At 39.1% G+C, this 18,625-nt stretch overlaps 1 protein-coding gene across 1 annotated transcript in view; it reads right to left on the bottom strand.

The window, feature by feature from the left end:
* The window catches only part of LOC145289458 (fumarylacetoacetase-like), a 54,736-nt gene that overhangs the window by 3,821 nt on the left and 32,290 nt on the right, over positions 1-18,625 (bottom strand). The window contains exons 7-11 of the mRNA XM_080136414.1: positions 15,067-15,222; positions 7,524-7,654; positions 4,464-4,539; positions 3,824-3,870; positions 3,254-3,355 (exon numbers count right to left, since the gene is read on the bottom strand). Coding sequence (XP_079992540.1) covers positions 3,254-3,355; positions 3,824-3,870; positions 4,464-4,539; positions 7,524-7,654; positions 15,067-15,222 — 512 coding nt within the window. The remainder of the gene's footprint in view (positions 1-3,253; positions 3,356-3,823; positions 3,871-4,463; positions 4,540-7,523; positions 7,655-15,066; positions 15,223-18,625) is intronic.

Below are 18,625 nucleotides of genomic sequence, written 5' to 3'. Positions count from 1 at the left end.
ACTGCTTTAAAGCTTCACCGCTCACTCATTTTTTAACCAAATTTCAAACAATTATTATAGTTTATAGATCACCTTTTCAGCTATATTGTGAAAAAAATTTTTCAATTTTCGTTCAGTAAAACAAAAGTTATGATGAATTTACTGATATTCAAAATTGTAAAAAAAAAATGTAAGGAGGTGAGCGACGTTTTTTATGACTTGTTTCCATAGCAACCATGTCACTTCAGTGACTACTGTTCCTATTTACAATGCCTCCCCACAGGACAGAGTTAGACACCAGGGTCAGTTTTTAATGTGGAGAAAAGGAACAAAAATAAAAATTGTCTCAGTCGTGAAGGATTTCTCCTCCACTGACAGAGAACAAAAAATTGAAGTGCAGCATCTGAAGAACAGATACTACACTTTGATCTTGTCCTGAAGGCCATTACTGTTGCTACCAATTCACCGCTCTCACGAAAAGAAAAGTAACAAGTGAAACTGAAAGACTGAAAGGGAGATAATTGGGGGGATTTTATGGAAAGCAGACGAATGCCGTATATTGTTATTACATATGTGTATGTTATGTTTATGGAGGCAAAAAAATAAGACTGAAATTAAACAAAGAACAAGTGAATTTATTGGAAGCCTAGAAAAATCATGGATTACAATAGAAAAATGCGAGCATGAAAAGTAATATGGTTTAAGCTTAAACATGTAAAAGTAAAAGACTAGTTGTTAAAACTGGAAAAGAAAAGAACAAGATATTCTAGTAAAAAATATAATAAATTTATAATTTAAAATATTGCAGCATTAGGAATTTTTTTTTTAATTTAATTTATAACATGATATAATCAATTCTTAATGCTGTAATATTTTAAGTTATAAATTTATTATATTTTTTACTAGAATATCTTGTCCTTTTCTTTTCCAGTTTTAACAACTAGTCCTTTACTTTTCTATGTTTAAGCTTAAACCATATTACTTTTCATACTCGCATTTTTTCGATTGTAATTTAACTATGGTTAAAATCTCATTAAAATAAAAAGTCTGGGAATTCTTAAAAAAAAAAAAAAAAAAAAAAAAAAAATTGATCTCGTTAGGACAATCTGCAAAGGTAGGTATCAATTTTTTCAAGTTTGAAGATGGAAGATTACACAAAATAAAAGTAATTGGCAGATATATAATTTATTTTATTTTTGTTGGGGGGGAAATTAATAAATATTCCCCAAATTTCAGTTTCTTTGGAGTATTTGAAAAGATGGCATAATGTGAGTCCCATTTTCAAATATTTCAGATTTGCATTAAATTAATCATTAGACACAAATGAAGCTAGATTTTCTCAATTTTCATTCTTCCTAAGACCCTTTAATTTTGGGGTATTTTCTTCAATCAAGTAATGCATTTAAATAAATTATTTAAATCAAAATAATGATTCTAGACATAAGGTTTAGGTACTATTATAGCTTTATTTTAATTTTCGTAAAGGAATATAAACATGGTTTAAAACTGTTAGCTTGGATAATTAATCTTCCCCCACTCCCCACCCACCCCGTCCTGGTACAGTTCATTTTTATAATACAGGGTGGAACGATAAATTTGTCACCCTAAAAAACAACATACAGCTTTATTTTAAAACTTTTATTGAAAAAATCAATGCAGATAACTTGATTATGTAGTAGAGCTGACATCTATTCAATATAGCTGCCTTCAGCCTCAATTCGAACTATTTATAGTCAGGGGAGGTAATTCTTATTCGAAATTAATCAAAACTGCAGGAGTTGAGTTCCTTTCCATTTTCTGCAGTTTAGTTGCTTAAGTAGTTTTTATTTATTTAATTACTAGCTACCCGTCGTTGCCTTGGTAAATAATAATTTATTTTTTGTCAAAAAAAATAAAAATTTTATAAAAGACGTAAAAAAAATAAATAAATAAAAAATAATCCGCTCTCTCTATCTGCAAGTACATTATCTGTATACTTGTAGATTAATTCCTATTTTAGTCACAAAAATATGAACAAGTGAATTTTTTTGTATCTTTGAATGATTAGATTATTTATTCTTATTAACAATCAATACGAGAAATGATGGTAGTTAACGACACGGACTGACGACCAAGCTGTCCCAAGTTCAAATCCAGTTCATTCTACAAAAATCACTTTTACTTAAGATGTTAGAAACCTTCACGTGGTCCCTCCTGTAATCCCTGAAAGAATACTAACTCAAAAAATATTAGGGAAACTAATGCCAACAATAGAATCTTCGGATTCATGCAAGACGACAATGATGATGAATTATTCAGATTAAGCCTCCTATTCTTTGCCCATAAAAATTAAATTTTTATTTGTAATTATTTTTTCTTTATCAGCAGATTAAGATTAAGCCTCCCCTTTCTTTGTTCATAAAATAAATTTGCATACGTGATTATGGAAGCAATCCAGATACAATACAGGTACTTCATTTCTCTCACATGGATTTATGAATAAAAATTTATTTTTTTTACATTGTTTTGTTAGGTAAAAATATGGATATTGCAAGGAGCATTTTTGAGCATTTTTATCTGTTAAGAAAAAAAAACTATTTTAAATATAAAATGAACATCTTATTTAAAAATATATCTTAAAATAAAAAGTTTACTATACAAGTTTTGGCAAACTAGGGTCGCCAAGGAAACTTCATAGATCACTTTTGGGCATAATGTGCAATAATAGAACGTTCAGAGCAGGCAGCCTTTTACCAGATTGATGTTTATGAAAAAGAAAAGAGAAGGAGAGAAGAGACAAAGGGAGAGGAAAAGAGATAGAGGAATGGGGAGAAAGGAGAGAGAGAGAGAAATTATTTCTGGACGTCAAAAGAAATCGGCTTAAAACAATGAAAAAAAAAAAAGATTCACATGATTAATATTATGTTTCTCTTTGTCTGTCTGTCCATTTCACTTTTTAGGAATTAATAGGGATTAGTTATCACAATACCACATTTACATTTTGCCAGAAACTACTGAGCCAATCTGGTTGAAAGTTTGTATGGAGCTTTGTTATAATAAGGTGCAGTGAACGAAGTGTTATGGTATCCATTAATTAGGAAATAGTAGAGCTTCATATTTAATGAAAAAATGAACACAAATTTAATATTTAACTATTAATTTGGCATAAAGCACTCATTCTAATTTTTCCCATTTTTAAAGGCTAAAAAGTCTATTTTCTTCCATATCAACTAAAATTTATTGAAAAATCAAAATTAGAAAAACAAAAAGAAAAAAGAAAACAAATATCACTTACTGTTCCACTAATGGTTCCTGATCCCATGAGATCTCCAGAGTTGACATTGCAACCAGTGATGGTATGATGGGCTAACTGCTGTTTCATGGTCCAATACATATACTTGAACATAAACAAAAACATTTAAAAGTTAAGAAATAAAAGGATGACTTTTTTTTTTAATTCTAACACGAACAATAACAATAATGCATGAAAAAATATAAATGTACATTTGTTTTAATAACGTATTTTGCATATTCACATTACATCTAATTTTAAAATGTTAGCTTTGTAGATGACTAGCAGACACAACAGAAAATGCCCAGATATGATCCCATCCAATACATTACTTTTTTATTTTTAAGTTAAAGATAAAATAAAGCATTGTTATTTATGTTTACAGATATGTCCGGAACAAATCCCCAACCCCATATTATTGCAAAACACTAATACAAAATTATCCCACCATTACACATGATCTTGGTATAAGGCTTTCCACTACATTCCCAGCCAGAGACTACACAAATAGAGTATAGATTGGATTATACAGAAATCCTTTATGACAATGCAAGGTGTAAATAATTTTCTCACCTTAAAATTGGACTTGGAAACCAATACAGGATCAGTAATTTCAGGAACTGAAGAAAAATTAAAGTTTAATTAAATAATAAAATAAATTCATTCATGCAATGTCTCAGCAGATAGTAGAATTATATACACTGTCACGAGATTACACTTGATTTGGTTTGTCTGATGCCATATAAAAAGTTTGGAAGTTATTTAAGACCAAGAATTATTCTTTAAAAGAATCCTGACTAATAGTTTTGAAGCCTATCCTATAGCACACATTATGTAAAAAGTTCTTCATGCTAAATTTGTTGCAATTCTGTTCAATAGGATTTGGAACTTATAAGTGTTTATTAGTAGCAGTATTATCAGCAGCAGCAGTGGGGAGGTGACGGTGGCAACCAGTATTACTTTGTATATTCTAAACCAAATCTTCCTAACCTTTGTAAGCAACCACAGAGCTTTGTTGCTTTCATTTGGGGACCTACAAGTTTACAATGATTGAAAAAATTCATCTGTAAACTAAAAAAATTAAAGAAATGAAAAATAAAAAAATACCTAGATAAAATATGACATATCTGATAAAAAAAGTATTACATAAAGCTTCAAGTTATTGTTCCCAGAAAATGTTGGGTTTGAGAGTTAAACGATGAGAAAATTTTACCTTTGAGGAAGACATTCAAGTTGATATCAAAGTTATAATTATCGCTGTGCTGCAAGTAAGACAAAGGGGTTGGTTCCTGTAGGAGAAAAGAAAATGTTGCATTGAGGATAGATTTCAAAACGAGGCCGATAATCCATTTGTATAATTATATGTTCATTCTTATATTAGTATGACCATTATCACCTGTTACTCCTCATTTGTAATCATGAACTCATCCAGATGCAAAGATTCTGACATTTAATATTTAGTCAATGTTTCATTTACATAATGGGAATTTTAATACAAAAGATTAGAAATTAAAATAGAAAATTTTCTAGAGCAAATCCTCTCAAATTTTAAATGTATGGTTAAATGTATAGATATGCTGTTAGGTTGATTAAGAAAAAAGTTAAGGATTTTTAATGTAGTCTTTACATCAAATAGTGAGGGGTTTCTTTTCTTTTTTTACTCTTTTTCGCCCTCAAACAAGGTATATTGTCACTTGAAATGTAAGGCGCTATTATTTGAGTTTGTGTTTAACAGGGGACTGTATGAGTTGAGCAGCGAGATGTTTGTTCACACATTACATTTAAGCTTCTGCAAGTTAGTACAGTCAAGGAAGCAGAAAAGAGGGAAGGAATTTCTAAAGATTAACAGTCCAAGGGAAAAAATTATTAGAGTAAAAGGTTTTCTAGCTAGTGAAGGAGGATTTTGTTGCTTTTCAGGTTAGTCAGGAGTATGTACGTCAAAGGGGACACAAGTGCTATGAGTTCAGAGCACATTCCATTAAAGGACTTGTAAAAACAGATACACAACAGGACTTTTATTTTAAAATTTTATATTTCATGGAAATATTTGTTTCAATTCTAAAACTTTTTTATTGCTAAATTACAATATAAAATATGCTAAGCTAAGTACGGAATCTTTCTTGAATTACTTTTCTTAGTAATACTAAACATTCATTATAAAATGCAAAGGCTAGAAGTCATCACCCTGACGTCATAAGAGATCCTGGGTATTGCAATATCAAAATTATTCAGTCAATTATCCCATGTAACCATGCTGCTTCCCCATATAATTTGCTCCACAATGTCTTTTCGGAAAAATCTATTCTTTACACTAAATGTGATGTTGCAATACTCAAGATCTCTTATGACGTCAGGTAGATGACTTCCTCCTTTGTATTTGTTTCCTTAATGATTTTTTCCTTTTATACTTAAAATAATACAAAATACATGCTAAAATATACTTAAGTTCTGAGATAGAGTTATGTAAAAAAAAAAAAAAACTATTTGAATTGTTCTAATTGAACGTAATTTATAATTAACTGAACATCTATCTCTTAGCTATCCATATATTTCTCTTACTATGTCGATTTAACCACTATTTAATACTTTTTAATCTTTAAGCATTTAGAGAGAGGGGATTTTTTTTTACAGCATCATCTGTACATGCCACAAACATGTCCGTCAGCCATCCATCCATAGCCCTTGAGCCCCTGGAGGGGCATAGGCCATCTAAAACTTTTTGTAGATGCTTTTGTAGCGAGGAATTCTTTTTGAAGGGTGAGGGTGCTGGCCCCACGTCCAACCTTCCCAGAAAGTACATACAGCGCCTAGCCTTCCCAAATGGTCAAACATCTGGTAACGGCCAGGCTCAACGTTGCTTAATTTCGGTGATCTGGCAAGAACCGGTGTACGTCAACGTGATTGTGCCATACACAAACATGTCACTCATTCCATATAATAAAGAATAATAATACTTCTACATAATAATAATGAGTTTAATAATTGGTTTAATGTCCGTTTCACATGCTGACATGTGTTGGATGGTTTTTTAGTAACTGATTCTAAACTAACCTATCTCTGGACAGGTCTTTATCTATCCCTCTTTCTCTCAAATCCGTTCTTATGACTTCCTTCCTTGTTTTTCTTAACCTTCCCCTGTGAACTGAACCCGCTCCCTCAACTGTTCTACATCTGTTAATCCAAAAATCCATTCTTCCAATGTAACCATACCATCAAAGTCTCCTTGTCTTGCACACAGCCCTTACACTACCCAGATTTCATCAGAACTAAACCTAAAAAACTTCCAATATTTTTACATAGCTAGTAAACAATAATTAGAATAATTAATAGTAAATTAACTTTCTCCAGATTATTTAATGCCAAGTGTTTACATTTCATATCTTCAAATACGTTTTTAGATTGTTTGCTCATGAAGCGTTGTCGTTACATGTTAACACAGACCCGACGTTGTGGAAGTCTTACAAAGAAACAAAGGAAAGAAATTCGAGTCAGCATTTTTCAGTTTTAATAAAAGGCATTTATTAATGGTACTTTCCAAACCATGTCTGCACCTTGTTTTTTACAGTTCCTCTTGTCTGTCATGTAGTTAACAAAATTCCAATCCCTTATGGGGCCACACGACCATCTCATGTCGGACGCACTTACTAGTCACTGTCACCACCCACGTTTTTTTTTTTTAATCTTTGCTTGTCTTTTTTTTTGTTGTTTTATTGCATTTTCACCCCAAACAAGGCACAATAGGGATACTATGTAGGGAGTTGAGCAGCAAGATGTCTGTTTACATTACACTTGAACTTCTGCATGTCAGTACAGTCGGGAAAGCAGGAAACCGGAAAGGAATTCCCAAGTCTAGCAGTTTTAGGGAAGAAACTAATAGAGTAGAAGACTTTCTTACATCTGGGGATCTTTACTGTGAAGACACAAGTAGGGTTGAATTGTGCTGTTATGATTTGTGCTTGTAATGATGAGAACACACACATTTTATTTAGTTGGGATTTGTGACAGGAGGTAATATAACAGTTATATATTGTAAATGAATTGTGTACAAATGTTTTGTTTAATGTTTGTGTTTGCATATCTTTTGTGAAGGATAGATTATATTGAACCCATAGATGGGACCTTAATAGGTACGGTCAGTCTGGGACCTGAGAGTAGCAGGAATTAAGGAGGGACTCCTCAAACCTACTAAATTGGGGCTTCAGCTCCAGATATAGTTTAAGGGTCATATGATAAACACAATAAATTTCATGCTTCAACTAATGAAGCTACTCACCTGTTTCATGTTCTCCGTAATAAATGGTTTTAAAGCATCCATTGTCACGATCCATGGTGAAATGGATGTGCCCATATTTTTGGCCAGGAATGGTCCAAGAGGAACATATTCCCATTTCTGGATATCACGAGCTGAAGAGAGAAGAAATGATAAAATATAAGACAAATGAAATATGATAACATATCACAAATCTATACTAATTTTTTTATTTTTTTTTACAAAGGAATCACCATTTATCAAGGCCCAGAGGCCACTCGAGGATAAGAGTTAAAGAGTGTACAGTGGTCAAAAGAACAATATCATAGTAATCATCAGAAGTGTAAATTAGGTAAATTGGATTGCTTAAAGCGAACGGCTCATCAAGAACTTGTTTACATTGGACTTGAAGATGACCATATTGTAGTTAGCTGGAAAGCAGGTAAACAGAAGAGAATTCCACAAGTGTGCAGTTCTAAGAAAAAAGCTTTGTTCATGGAATCTACGTTTAGGTTTAGATACAGATAAAGAGTGGGGGAAATTATTGATAGTGTTTTCAGCTAGATGAGTGTTTCTCATGAATGTTTGGCGAGGGACCATAGATTGGAGCTCAGAAGAGCATTTGCAATGAAAATAACGATAAAACAGAGACAGGCTTGCAATATCTCTTCTATGAGAAAGAGGTTGCAGGGAAGAGAAAAGGGCATCCCCCACTAGGCTACAAAGTCTATTCTGAAATCTGTCAAAAGAGGATAAGGTCTTTCTGGTAGCTCCTGCCCAGATATGACAGCAATACTCCATCCTTGGACGTACCTGGCTCTTATATAAGTAGAGAATTGCATCAGCAGGGAGATATCTACTGAATCGATAAAAGGATCCCACCATCCACCATTTTTCCAGCGACCTTGGCAACAGATTTGAACTGCTCTCAGACCATAGAGTGTGAACTTGGATGAGAGTGGACGATTACTTATCTATAGTTTAAAACCTATAAATACACAAGCTTTACTAACAATATATATATATATATATATATATATATTCAAAGTACAAAGATACAGGCCACTTTGAAGTAGAGGGCTACTATTGGGGACATAAGTTGAAGGGATATTATATCCTTCTTAGATAAGAGAAAAATGCAGGTTGTCCTTGACAGTCGTACATCTAAACAATATGATATAAATGCAGGAGTGCCTCAGGGGTCTATCCTTGGACCTCTACTGTTCCTGATATTCATAAATGACCTCACCGACAAAATTTCCTCTGAGATGGGTATATATGCTGATGACACCACACTCTATAACAGGCATGAGAGGAAAACAAATGAACACAGATCTAAAGAAATGGCAAAAACACTAGAGGATGACCTCCCATCTGTAGTGGAATGGGGACAAACATGGATGGTCACATTCAATGCTTGCCAAGACTAAACTGGTTTCCTTCAATAATTACAAGAAACCTTCTCTGCCACCAATAGCAATGGCCAGTGACTCTTTATCTGAGAGTACATCTTTCAAACTGCTTGGCCTAACGTTCACAGGAAACAGGAGTTGGAACAATTACATTGAAAGCATTGCCAGGGCTGTTGCGAAGAAGGTATGTTCTCTCTACCGTGCTAGAAAACTACTAACACCCGAAAGTATCCTGTACCTCTATAAGGCCACCATTCGCCCATGTATGGAGTATTGCTGTCACATTTGGGCTGGTGCATCTGCTACTAGTCTCACTCCTAGACAAGGTTCAAAAGAGAGTCGCCAATCTGATAGGCTCTGAACTGGCATCTAAGCTTCAGCCTCTGTCCCATCGACGATACGTTGCATCACTCTGCCTGTTCTACAAGTATTTTAGTGGTGAATGCTCTGGCGAACTGCAGACACTTGTGCCCCCACGATGTAGACACCCTCGACAAACCCGACAGGCAGCTAAATTCCACCCCCACACAGTAGAGATTCCTAGATGTAAAAGATCTTTCTACTCCAGTAGTTTCTTACCCAGAACTGCTAGACTCTGGAATTCCATTCCAGGTCTCTGCTTCCCCAACTGTACTGACATGCAGAAGTTCAAGTGCAACGTGAACCAACATCTTGCTGCCCAAATCCCTACATAGTACCCCAGTAGTTTTTGCCCCTGATAGTAGCCCCCTACACCAAAGTGGCAATGTGCCTTGTTTGGGGTAAAAATATAATATAAAAAAAATAAAAAATTAAGGGAGATGAGTAGCAAGATGTCTGTTCACATTACACTTGAACTTCTGCATGTCAGTACAATTGGGAAAGCAGTATCCCGGAGTTTCAAAATCTAGCTGTTCTGGAGTAGAAACTGTAATCAGAGTTTTTTTTTCTGTCTGTTTCGATCTACTCAAAACCGCACACACCTCGTCTTCTCATGTATCGTTCTCTTCTTCCTCTTCTACTTCTTGCTCTTTTTCTTCTTTTTTCTTCTCAGTCGTCAGAAGCGTCGTCTTTGTCTTGACTACGTTTTTCCTTCTCCCTTCTTGCTCACAGTGACCCGTTTTTATGCTAAGCTGAACTCTCGTGTGTGCGAGAGAACACGAGATTTTGCGTGATTACTTGGCAATATTAACCGGCCGCCGCCATCTTGCCATTTTTCTTTGGACGTGCCCGCTTTGCAGAGTGCACACCTCGAGCGTTTGTCAGGTAAGCCCGTCTGTTCGCAATTTATTACACACTCCCCCCTGATCTCATTATCACAGAAAGAGCAGGGAGGCGGTGGCCTTTTTCTTCGAGTGCTTCTTCGGAGAGGGGGATTCGGGGCTTCATCATCGTCTGCGCTGTCTTCCGTGACACGAAGGTCGGCGAACCTAAAGCTGAGCATCGCAGTATCACTGTCCGGGTCTTCATCATCAGCAGGAGAGTCAGTACTTTGAAGGCTACCACTCTCAGTGTCGCTGTGCGTTGAAGCCGTCATGAACCAGAATGATGGGTCGCTGGTCACGGATTCAATTTCACTATCTTCGTCAAGCGGCAGCTGCGTTTGGAATACTGATCTTAAGTCTTTAATATGACGAGGTACTCCATCAACTCGCACCGCCTGCGGGCTGATCACTTCAGTGACATGACCGGTTCCGTAGCGAGTCGTGCACTGGCCTCGGGTTTTTTTAACCCAGACGACATCTCCCTCTTTTATGTTCTTTTGTGGTGGCTCCGGTTCGGGTAGTGAGCTGCTCTCCAAACCTCTCACCCTGACACGGTATGTATGTAGCGCGTTGGCTGGCGCGGTGGAGGGTGAAACATCGTCCTTAGGGGTGACGTTGTACCAATAGACTGCTTCAGGTACCGTACACCCCTTCCGCGCTGCGATTGTCTTAACAGTTCTGTGATTGCGCTCAATAATCCCGTTTCCACTGGGAACATGGGCACACCGAAAACGCAGATGGACACCCCAGCCATCTGCAAACTGTTTAAACGGCTCACTAACAAAAGCGGGGCCATTGTCGGTGAGTATCTCAGAAGGAGGGCCACGCTCGAGGAACACACCTTCCAACTCATGGATAATGGCAGCCGCGTCCTGCCGGCGAAGGGGCCGCCACAATGAAAACCTAGATGGTCCACAGTCGATAAGCGTCAAAAAATGCCTCCCGTTGTAGTGCTTTATGTCCATCGCAATCCTATTCCAATTACGCTTCACACTGAGTATTCCCTTCTTCCACCGGACAGGTGCTGGGTCGATCGATCGGCAGGTGTTGCAGCTTCCCACAACAGATTTCACAGCCCTCCGAGACAAGAGGGGTCAACCAATCTGGCGAAGTAAAGCGTTCGGTTTACACCGGGGTGCCCGCTTTGGCAATGGACATCATTAATATGCTCCGGGCTGAGCCTATGTCCCACTGCAGCGCAATTTACAGGTGCTGACTCGTTCACTTCTTTTGGCAGGTCTAGCCAACGGCGTGGCACTCTGCTCAGACGATCCGCCTGATTCAAACAGGACTGCACCAGTGTCACATCTATGACCAAGTCGTATTCCTTAGTGGTTTCGGTTAGGGTAGCAAGCCGCCTCCGGATCAACATTTCGGCCGACGCCTTCGTTGTCAGACGTGCTTTTCCATTCAAGGCATTGGTCATCCACCGATGCACACATGTGGAATCCGTGATGATGTGAAGGATTCTAGCCTACCACTGAAGCGCTAGATTGACTCCTTTCAGTGTAGCATCGAGTTCAGCTAGGTTTATATGCTTGGCGTCATTCTCCGGCCGTCGACCGCCAGAGCAACGCCAAGGGCAAGTGAGCTGGCGTCTACCCAAACTGTAAATTCACTCCCATCGACGCACCAGCTCCCCCGTACAGGGTCATCATTGGTCACTCTGGCCACAACTTCCACCAGCATGCTTCGCAGGGCAGGATCATGCACCTCATCGTCCCATCTAGTTGACATAGAAGTTGCCCGTCGCTTTATGGCCGCTACAGCCACTCGGAGCCACCCACACACAGGGAAGTGACCCACCAATTTTCCGCAAATGGAAAACGTGCTCCGACGTGTGATGGTAGATGGGATTTCCGGGATTTCACCACTCCTTCCCCATTGAAGGCCATCTGCACTTCCGCTCACCTGCAGTCCGAGCACTTTCGCCCCGTCCTGTAGCCGCTCCGGCTCCTTGCACGACAATCCGAAGTGCTCGAAGTGTTCTTTGACCGCCTGGGAAGACAGGAGGCTCTCATTGACAAAAATGTCGTCTATATACGACGATGTCGCATGTTGCACCGCTTCATCTTGATGCCGGATCGCCTGCATGATTGCTGTCATGATGTTAGGGGCTACATTCAGGCCGAATCCTAGCCTGGTCAAGCAATAGCGAGTTCCTTTGATCACCACCGTCTGGAACGGCCACAGCGATTTCTCAACACGTATTTGCAAGTACGCTCTTCGCAAGTCCAGTATGGCTGCTTCCGCACCCTGCCGCCGCCACTCCCGTAGTTTATGAGCACAGACATCAGCCCCCGCAGTGTGTGGGTCAACGTATTCATTAAGTTCCCGGTAATCAAGAACAGGTCGAACTTTCTGCTTGTTCTCTTGTCTGACAGCCATCAGGGAAATTAGCCCCCGCGGGGGCCCGAGCTCATCCTCTGGGTATGGAACTAACCAGCCATTATCCAGCCACACTTGAAGTTCTGCCTCGTACTGCCCCCTAAGCCACGCAGGAGGGGGATACTCTGTAAGTCGATTCCGCAATGACACTGGTGGCTGGTCGCCTGCCCATTTCCAGGATGCTGTTCAAGTGTTTGTGCCCTTATCGTATTCTGCATGGAAGTCGGGCTCATCGAGAGTGATTGCTGCACACATTTGTTTGTTTGGTCGAGAGAAGCTCACATCACCGGCGCCGTTCACAGTAATTCCGCCTAGCTGTGTGATAGCGTACATTCCAAGGAGAAGGTCATATCCGAGCAGCTCCCCATCGACCACTAACACCGTCACAGCAACCGGAGAGCCATTGCCAATGCTGATATGAACAACGCTGACCCCACAACACACCAATGAGCCTTGGCCGACAGTAAGTACAGGGATCCTTCGTTTCTTCCATGTGGCGCAATATTCCTTTCGAAGAAGGGTTTGGGTACAGCCGGTGTCAACCAGCGCTGAACGTTCACATCCATCAACTTGAACTGTTACTGCAGGCAGCGCTTTGTTCAATGCCGCGTTGGGGAGGGTGCTAGTGCTGCGGCGTCCTCCCCTTGCCCGTTTCCCGGACAATTCCGCGCTATGTGGCCTGGCTTATTTCATTGGTGACACCGTATTACTTGTCGTGCTCCATACTTAGGGGTGCGCCTTGTACCGCTTTTGCAGTCTCTGGAAAAGTGGTTGGGGCCACGACAGGTATAGCATCGTAGACCCTTCATTGGCGAGTCCAGAGTGTCAACAGCTGCGGAGACTAGTTCTCGATCGTCTTTCAAGATGTTTCGTGCTCTCGCCAATAACTCCTCCAATCCAATCTCAGTGAGTCTTGACGATGCTCGCAGCAGTCGACTTGCCTCATCCGGAAGTCCCAACAAAAAGGCGCATGCCAATATGCGATCGCTTGCACCGCTGAAGGGAGTGGCAAGCTTTTTCAAGTCGGCCATGTAGACATCCACTGTCTCCCCCCGGCCCAAGTCGGCGTTCGGAAAACTGCCTCCAGGCGACAAAAGGGTCTGTACCAAATGCCCCGTATAGCGCTTGTGTAATCTGCTCTATGGTCGGATCCTCCCCTAGCTGCTGGTACACGGCATAAGCCCCTTTAGTGAGTCTCAATGGGATAACCATAGCTGGATCTTTAATCTTGCACAACCGGCAAACGCGCTCAGCCTTTTCCAGCCATTCGACCACTGAGGGACCAGTGGGGGAGCTATCGAATTCCGGAATTAATTTGATGTCAAATTTCTCCATACCAAAACCGAGATAGCTTGTAATCAGAGTTTTTTTTTCTGTCTGTTTCGATTTACTCAAAACCGCACACACCTCGTCTTCTCATGTATCGTTCTCTTCTTCCTCTTCTACTTCTTGCTCTTTTTCTTCTTTTTTCTTCTCAGTCGTCAGAAGCGTCGTCTTTGTCTTGACTACGTTTTTCCTTCTCCCTTCTTGCTCACAGTGACCCGTTTTTATGCTAAGCTGAACTCTCGTGTGTGCGAGAGAACACGAGATTTTGCGTGATTACTTGGCAATATTAACCGGCCGCCACCATCTTGCCATTTTTCTTTGGACGTGCCCGCTTTGCAGAGTGCACACCTCGAGCGTTTGTCAGGTAAGCCCGTCTGTTCGCAATTTATTACACAGAAACTATTGGAGTAGAAAGCTTTCTTACACTTAGGGATCTCTACTGTGAAGGAGTGGGATTTAGCTGCTTGTCAGGTTTGTCGGGGGTATTCACGTTAAGGGGGTACAAATACTTGTAGTTCATCAGAGCATTCACCATTAAAATACTTGTAGAACAAGCAAAAGGATGCAACATTTCGTCGATGGGACAAAGACTGAAGCCTAGATGACAATTCCGGACCTATCAGGTTGGTGACTCTCTTTTGAACCCTATCCAGGAATGAGACACAAGAAGCAGATGCACCAGCCCAAATGTGACAACAGTACTCCATACATGGATGAATGGTGGCCTTGTGTGTGTTTATGGGAAAAATATGCTTATTCAATTATATTTCACCATTTGTCCATACCAATCCTTAATTTATGAAGCTCGATGTTACTACAGAGCATATACAAATAAATGACAAAAAAGTCTATATTACAAATTTCAAGATGTTGTCCATCTTACCATTTATTTATTTCGGCAAATTAAAAAGGTTCAATTCTTGACAGCACCTGTTTTGTAGTGCAGAATCATTCATGTTATCATTATGTCAATTTTTTTATTTTATTCTGCCCTTACTCATCAAAAGAATAGGAACTCATCAATTAAAAAAAATATATAAATTACAAAATCTGAAAAACCGGAAGAGTAGTTGCAATTGTGGACTAATGAATCAATGTTTAAGCAAAATAAATAAAAATATTATTATTTTGTAGTGTTAACATTGTTGTACAAGACATTATATTCGTTAATTTTGTTGTAAACAAGTGCCAACCTACCACTCCAGTCATTCATGAGGACCATTCCAAAAATATGGTCTTCACTCTCTTGAATTGGGATATTGGTACCAAGCATGTTCGAAGGTCCTCCAACAAAAAAAGCCATCTCCAATTCCATATCCATCAAACGACAAGGACCAAAATTCGGAGGTTGAGCTGAAAAAAAAAAAAAAAGAAAAAAATACATAAAAATAAAAGTTCCATCTGCAAAAATAATACACCTATATTTGGTGATAAAGATTAAGAATTGTCTCCCCTTATATTTGTGAGTAGAATTTGAGAATTGCCTCCCTTTTTTGTTTTTCTTTATGAGAGTTCCTATTAACAATACCTCCCCACAAGACAGAATTAGACACCAAGGTCGATTTTTAACGAAAAAAGGAACAAAATAAAAATTGTCTCAGTTGTGAAGAATTTCTCCTCCACTGAGCGAGAACAAGAAATTCAAGTGCAGCATCTGAAGAACAGATACTTTACTTTGATCTTAATGCATTCTATTTTTCTAATCAAAAAAAGTTGAAGAGCTACAAAGACAGGAGTGGTACCTTTAAAATGAGCAACCTTTTGTGCTCTGGAATTTATTTTTGTACATAGTCACCACTATTCTCAATGCACTTTTGCCATTAATGGGTTGGTAGTTTGTCACTTACATCTCTGTCGTCACTCTGAAATCGACAAAGCCATCTAACTGTGCTGACATCAACTGCATTGGCTTCATAGACATTCAACAGGCACCGGTGAATGTTAATCAGTTCAATATTTTTCTGTATGGAGGAATTCAATGATGCATCTCTGCTTCTGATGCACATTACTTTCTTAGCATCTTACATTGTCAATATCTGTAGATGAGATGAACTTTCAGGTCATAAATGCATAAGTTCAGTCATCATAACAATGCAATTTACAATCGTCTATGATCCATTTAGGAAAAATAAAAAAAATAATAGGAGGCATTACTTTTGGAAAGTCCATCATATTTACCTGCTTTCACACAAGGTAGGAGTTATTAGCTTTTCTTCAGTTGATCATATAAAACTTTGAAAAGACTGCAGTTAATTCTTTTATTTCAGTGCCCGATTCCATATAGATGTCCAAATGGGGCTTATTGATTAATCTTTTTTTCTTTTTTTTTTTTCACAAGGTGGTCACCACTTATCAAGGCCCGGAAGCCACTCGGGGATGAGTTATTGCATGTGCAGTATGTTAGTGTTGAGATTTGATAAAGTGTCTTACTTAAGGGGGCGGTCCATCAGGAATTTGTTTATGTTGGACTTGAAGACATCCAAGTTGTAGCTAGGTGGGAAACAGGCAAACAGAACAGAGTTCCACAGGCGTGCACTTCTAAGAAAGAAGCTTTGTTCATGGAATCTACATTTTGGTTTTGCCACAGATAAAGAGTGTGGAAAATCTTTGACAGTGGTTTCAGCTAAATGGGTGTTTTTCATGAAAGATTAGCAAGGGGGGACTAGGGATTGGAGCTTAGACGAGCACTTGCCATGGAAGAAACGATTAAAACAAAGACAGGCTCGCAACGTCTCTCCTGTGGGAGAGAGGTTGCAGGGAAGAGAAAAGGGCATCCCCCACTAAGCCACGAAGCCTATTTTGTATTCTGTCAAGGCAGGATAGGCTGTTTTTACCAGCTCCTGCCCAGATATGGCAGCAGTACTCCATCCTTGGAGGTACTTGACTTTTATATAGATAGAGAATTGCATCAGTAGTGAGATATCTTCTGGAGCGGTAGAAGGATCCCACCCCATTTTTCCAGCGACCTTCACAATAGACTTGATGTACGTGTTCCAGTTCAGATCAGGAGTAAAGGACAATCCCAGAAGCTTATCAAAACATGGAGCTTTCCCTAGTCGAGAGCCATCCATTTCTATTCATGTCAGATAGGGATCAGAGCATTGATGATGTAAAGATAGGAGTTTGGTTTTAGATGCATGAAAAGTAACCAGCCACCTCTTCCCTCACTGTACCACATGCTCGAGATCAGAGGAGAGAGAATTAGAGAGAACTTTGTCATTTACAGCCTTTGATGTGTTGCCATAGATGGTCGTGTCATCAGCATAAATGTCAACAAATGATTTAAGTATGTGTTTTGGGAGATCATTGATGTAGATCAGGAAGAGAGTTGGGGCCAGGATGGACCCCTGAGGGACTCCAGCATTAATACTGAGGGCCTCTGATTTCTGCCCATCAACCACTACTCTTATGAGCCTTTCAGAGAGAAATGATTTAATGATTGAGAAAACATTTCCAGTTATACCGTAGCTGGAAATCTTATGAAGTAGGCCCTTATGCCATACTTTATCAAAGGCTTTTGATATGTCAAGAGCAATTGTCCTAGAGAGGAAGCCTTTGTCAAGAGATTCACTAATCCTATGAGATATAACCAGTGGCACATCTGCTGTAGATCTGGCAGAACGGAAACCATATTGCATGTCACTAAGAAGTTTATTTTGTTTGAGCTGGTTGACTACTTCTTTAGTTAATATGGATTCCAGTAACTTACTCATGACACACAGGAGACTTATTGGTCTGTACTGAGAGGGAGATGACTTATCACCTGAATTCTTAAATACAGGGCATACTGATGAGGTTTCCAGGGTGTTTGGAAGCACTTCTCCTTAAGGCAACGCTTAAAAAGTTTTGTAAGTATGGAGGCAAGTTCTGGTTGAAGCTTTTTCAGCACTATAATTGGAATGCTGTCTGGGCCAGTTGCTTTACTGGAATCAAGGTTCTTGATTAGCTTGGCGACCTCACACACAGATATTTGTATGTTGCATAGTGTGTTGTCTTTTATAGGAGGAAATACAGTGAGTTGATGGTCATTGTTGCATCGGGTAGAATTAGCTGTAAAGTTCTTGAAAAATAGTTTGGACTTGTCTGATGCTGACGAGATGACCTCAGGTCCATTGATGATGGTTGGGATAGAACGCATGCTTCTGTTCATTTGCGTTCTGCTATTTGCCAGAACTGGTGGGAATTAAGCTGCTGCTCAGCTACTTTGGATTTAATGGACTGAGCATATAGCTCTCTTGCATTTTTTATTACTCTTTTACAACGGTTGCTAGCAGTCCTGAAAGCAGCTCTAGTCACAGTGCATCTATTACGTTGGTAGCTATGGAAAAAGTGATTTCTGTGCGCGATGGCAGCAGCACATTATGCATAGTGGTTGGCCAGAGGCTTTTGCAGTCCCTAATAAGAAGGCAGAAATGGTGGTACATCTGTTGGATGAAATTTTCCACAGATTTGGGGCATCACTCTAGACAATGGGCTTAAAAATGTTAAAGTGACGAAGAAGACATTGGATGACCTCAACATACATCATGTGACCATGTCATTTTATCATCCCCAGAGTAACGGCAAAGTAGAAAGATTTCATAGGACCAACCTCTTCATTCTGTTCTTCTCGGTTTTCTGGCTAAGAGCACGCATTTTTATGACGAATAAGATATGCTTCCTTTGATTGAGTCATTTCAAGTTTTTTTAGATCTAAGTATCTCAGAATTTTGAGTTTCTGCATCAAATGTTATAATCTGACAATAATTCCGCAAAC

Source organism: Euprymna scolopes, chromosome 2 (genome assembly GCF_053919585.1).
Source record: "Euprymna scolopes isolate OS-2025 chromosome 2, ASM5391958v1, whole genome shotgun sequence".
Taxonomy (NCBI): Eukaryota; Metazoa; Mollusca; class Cephalopoda; order Sepiida; family Sepiolidae; genus Euprymna; species Euprymna scolopes.
The sequence above is the reverse complement of the archived record's forward strand: the minus strand, read 5'-3'. Positions and strand labels throughout refer to the sequence as shown.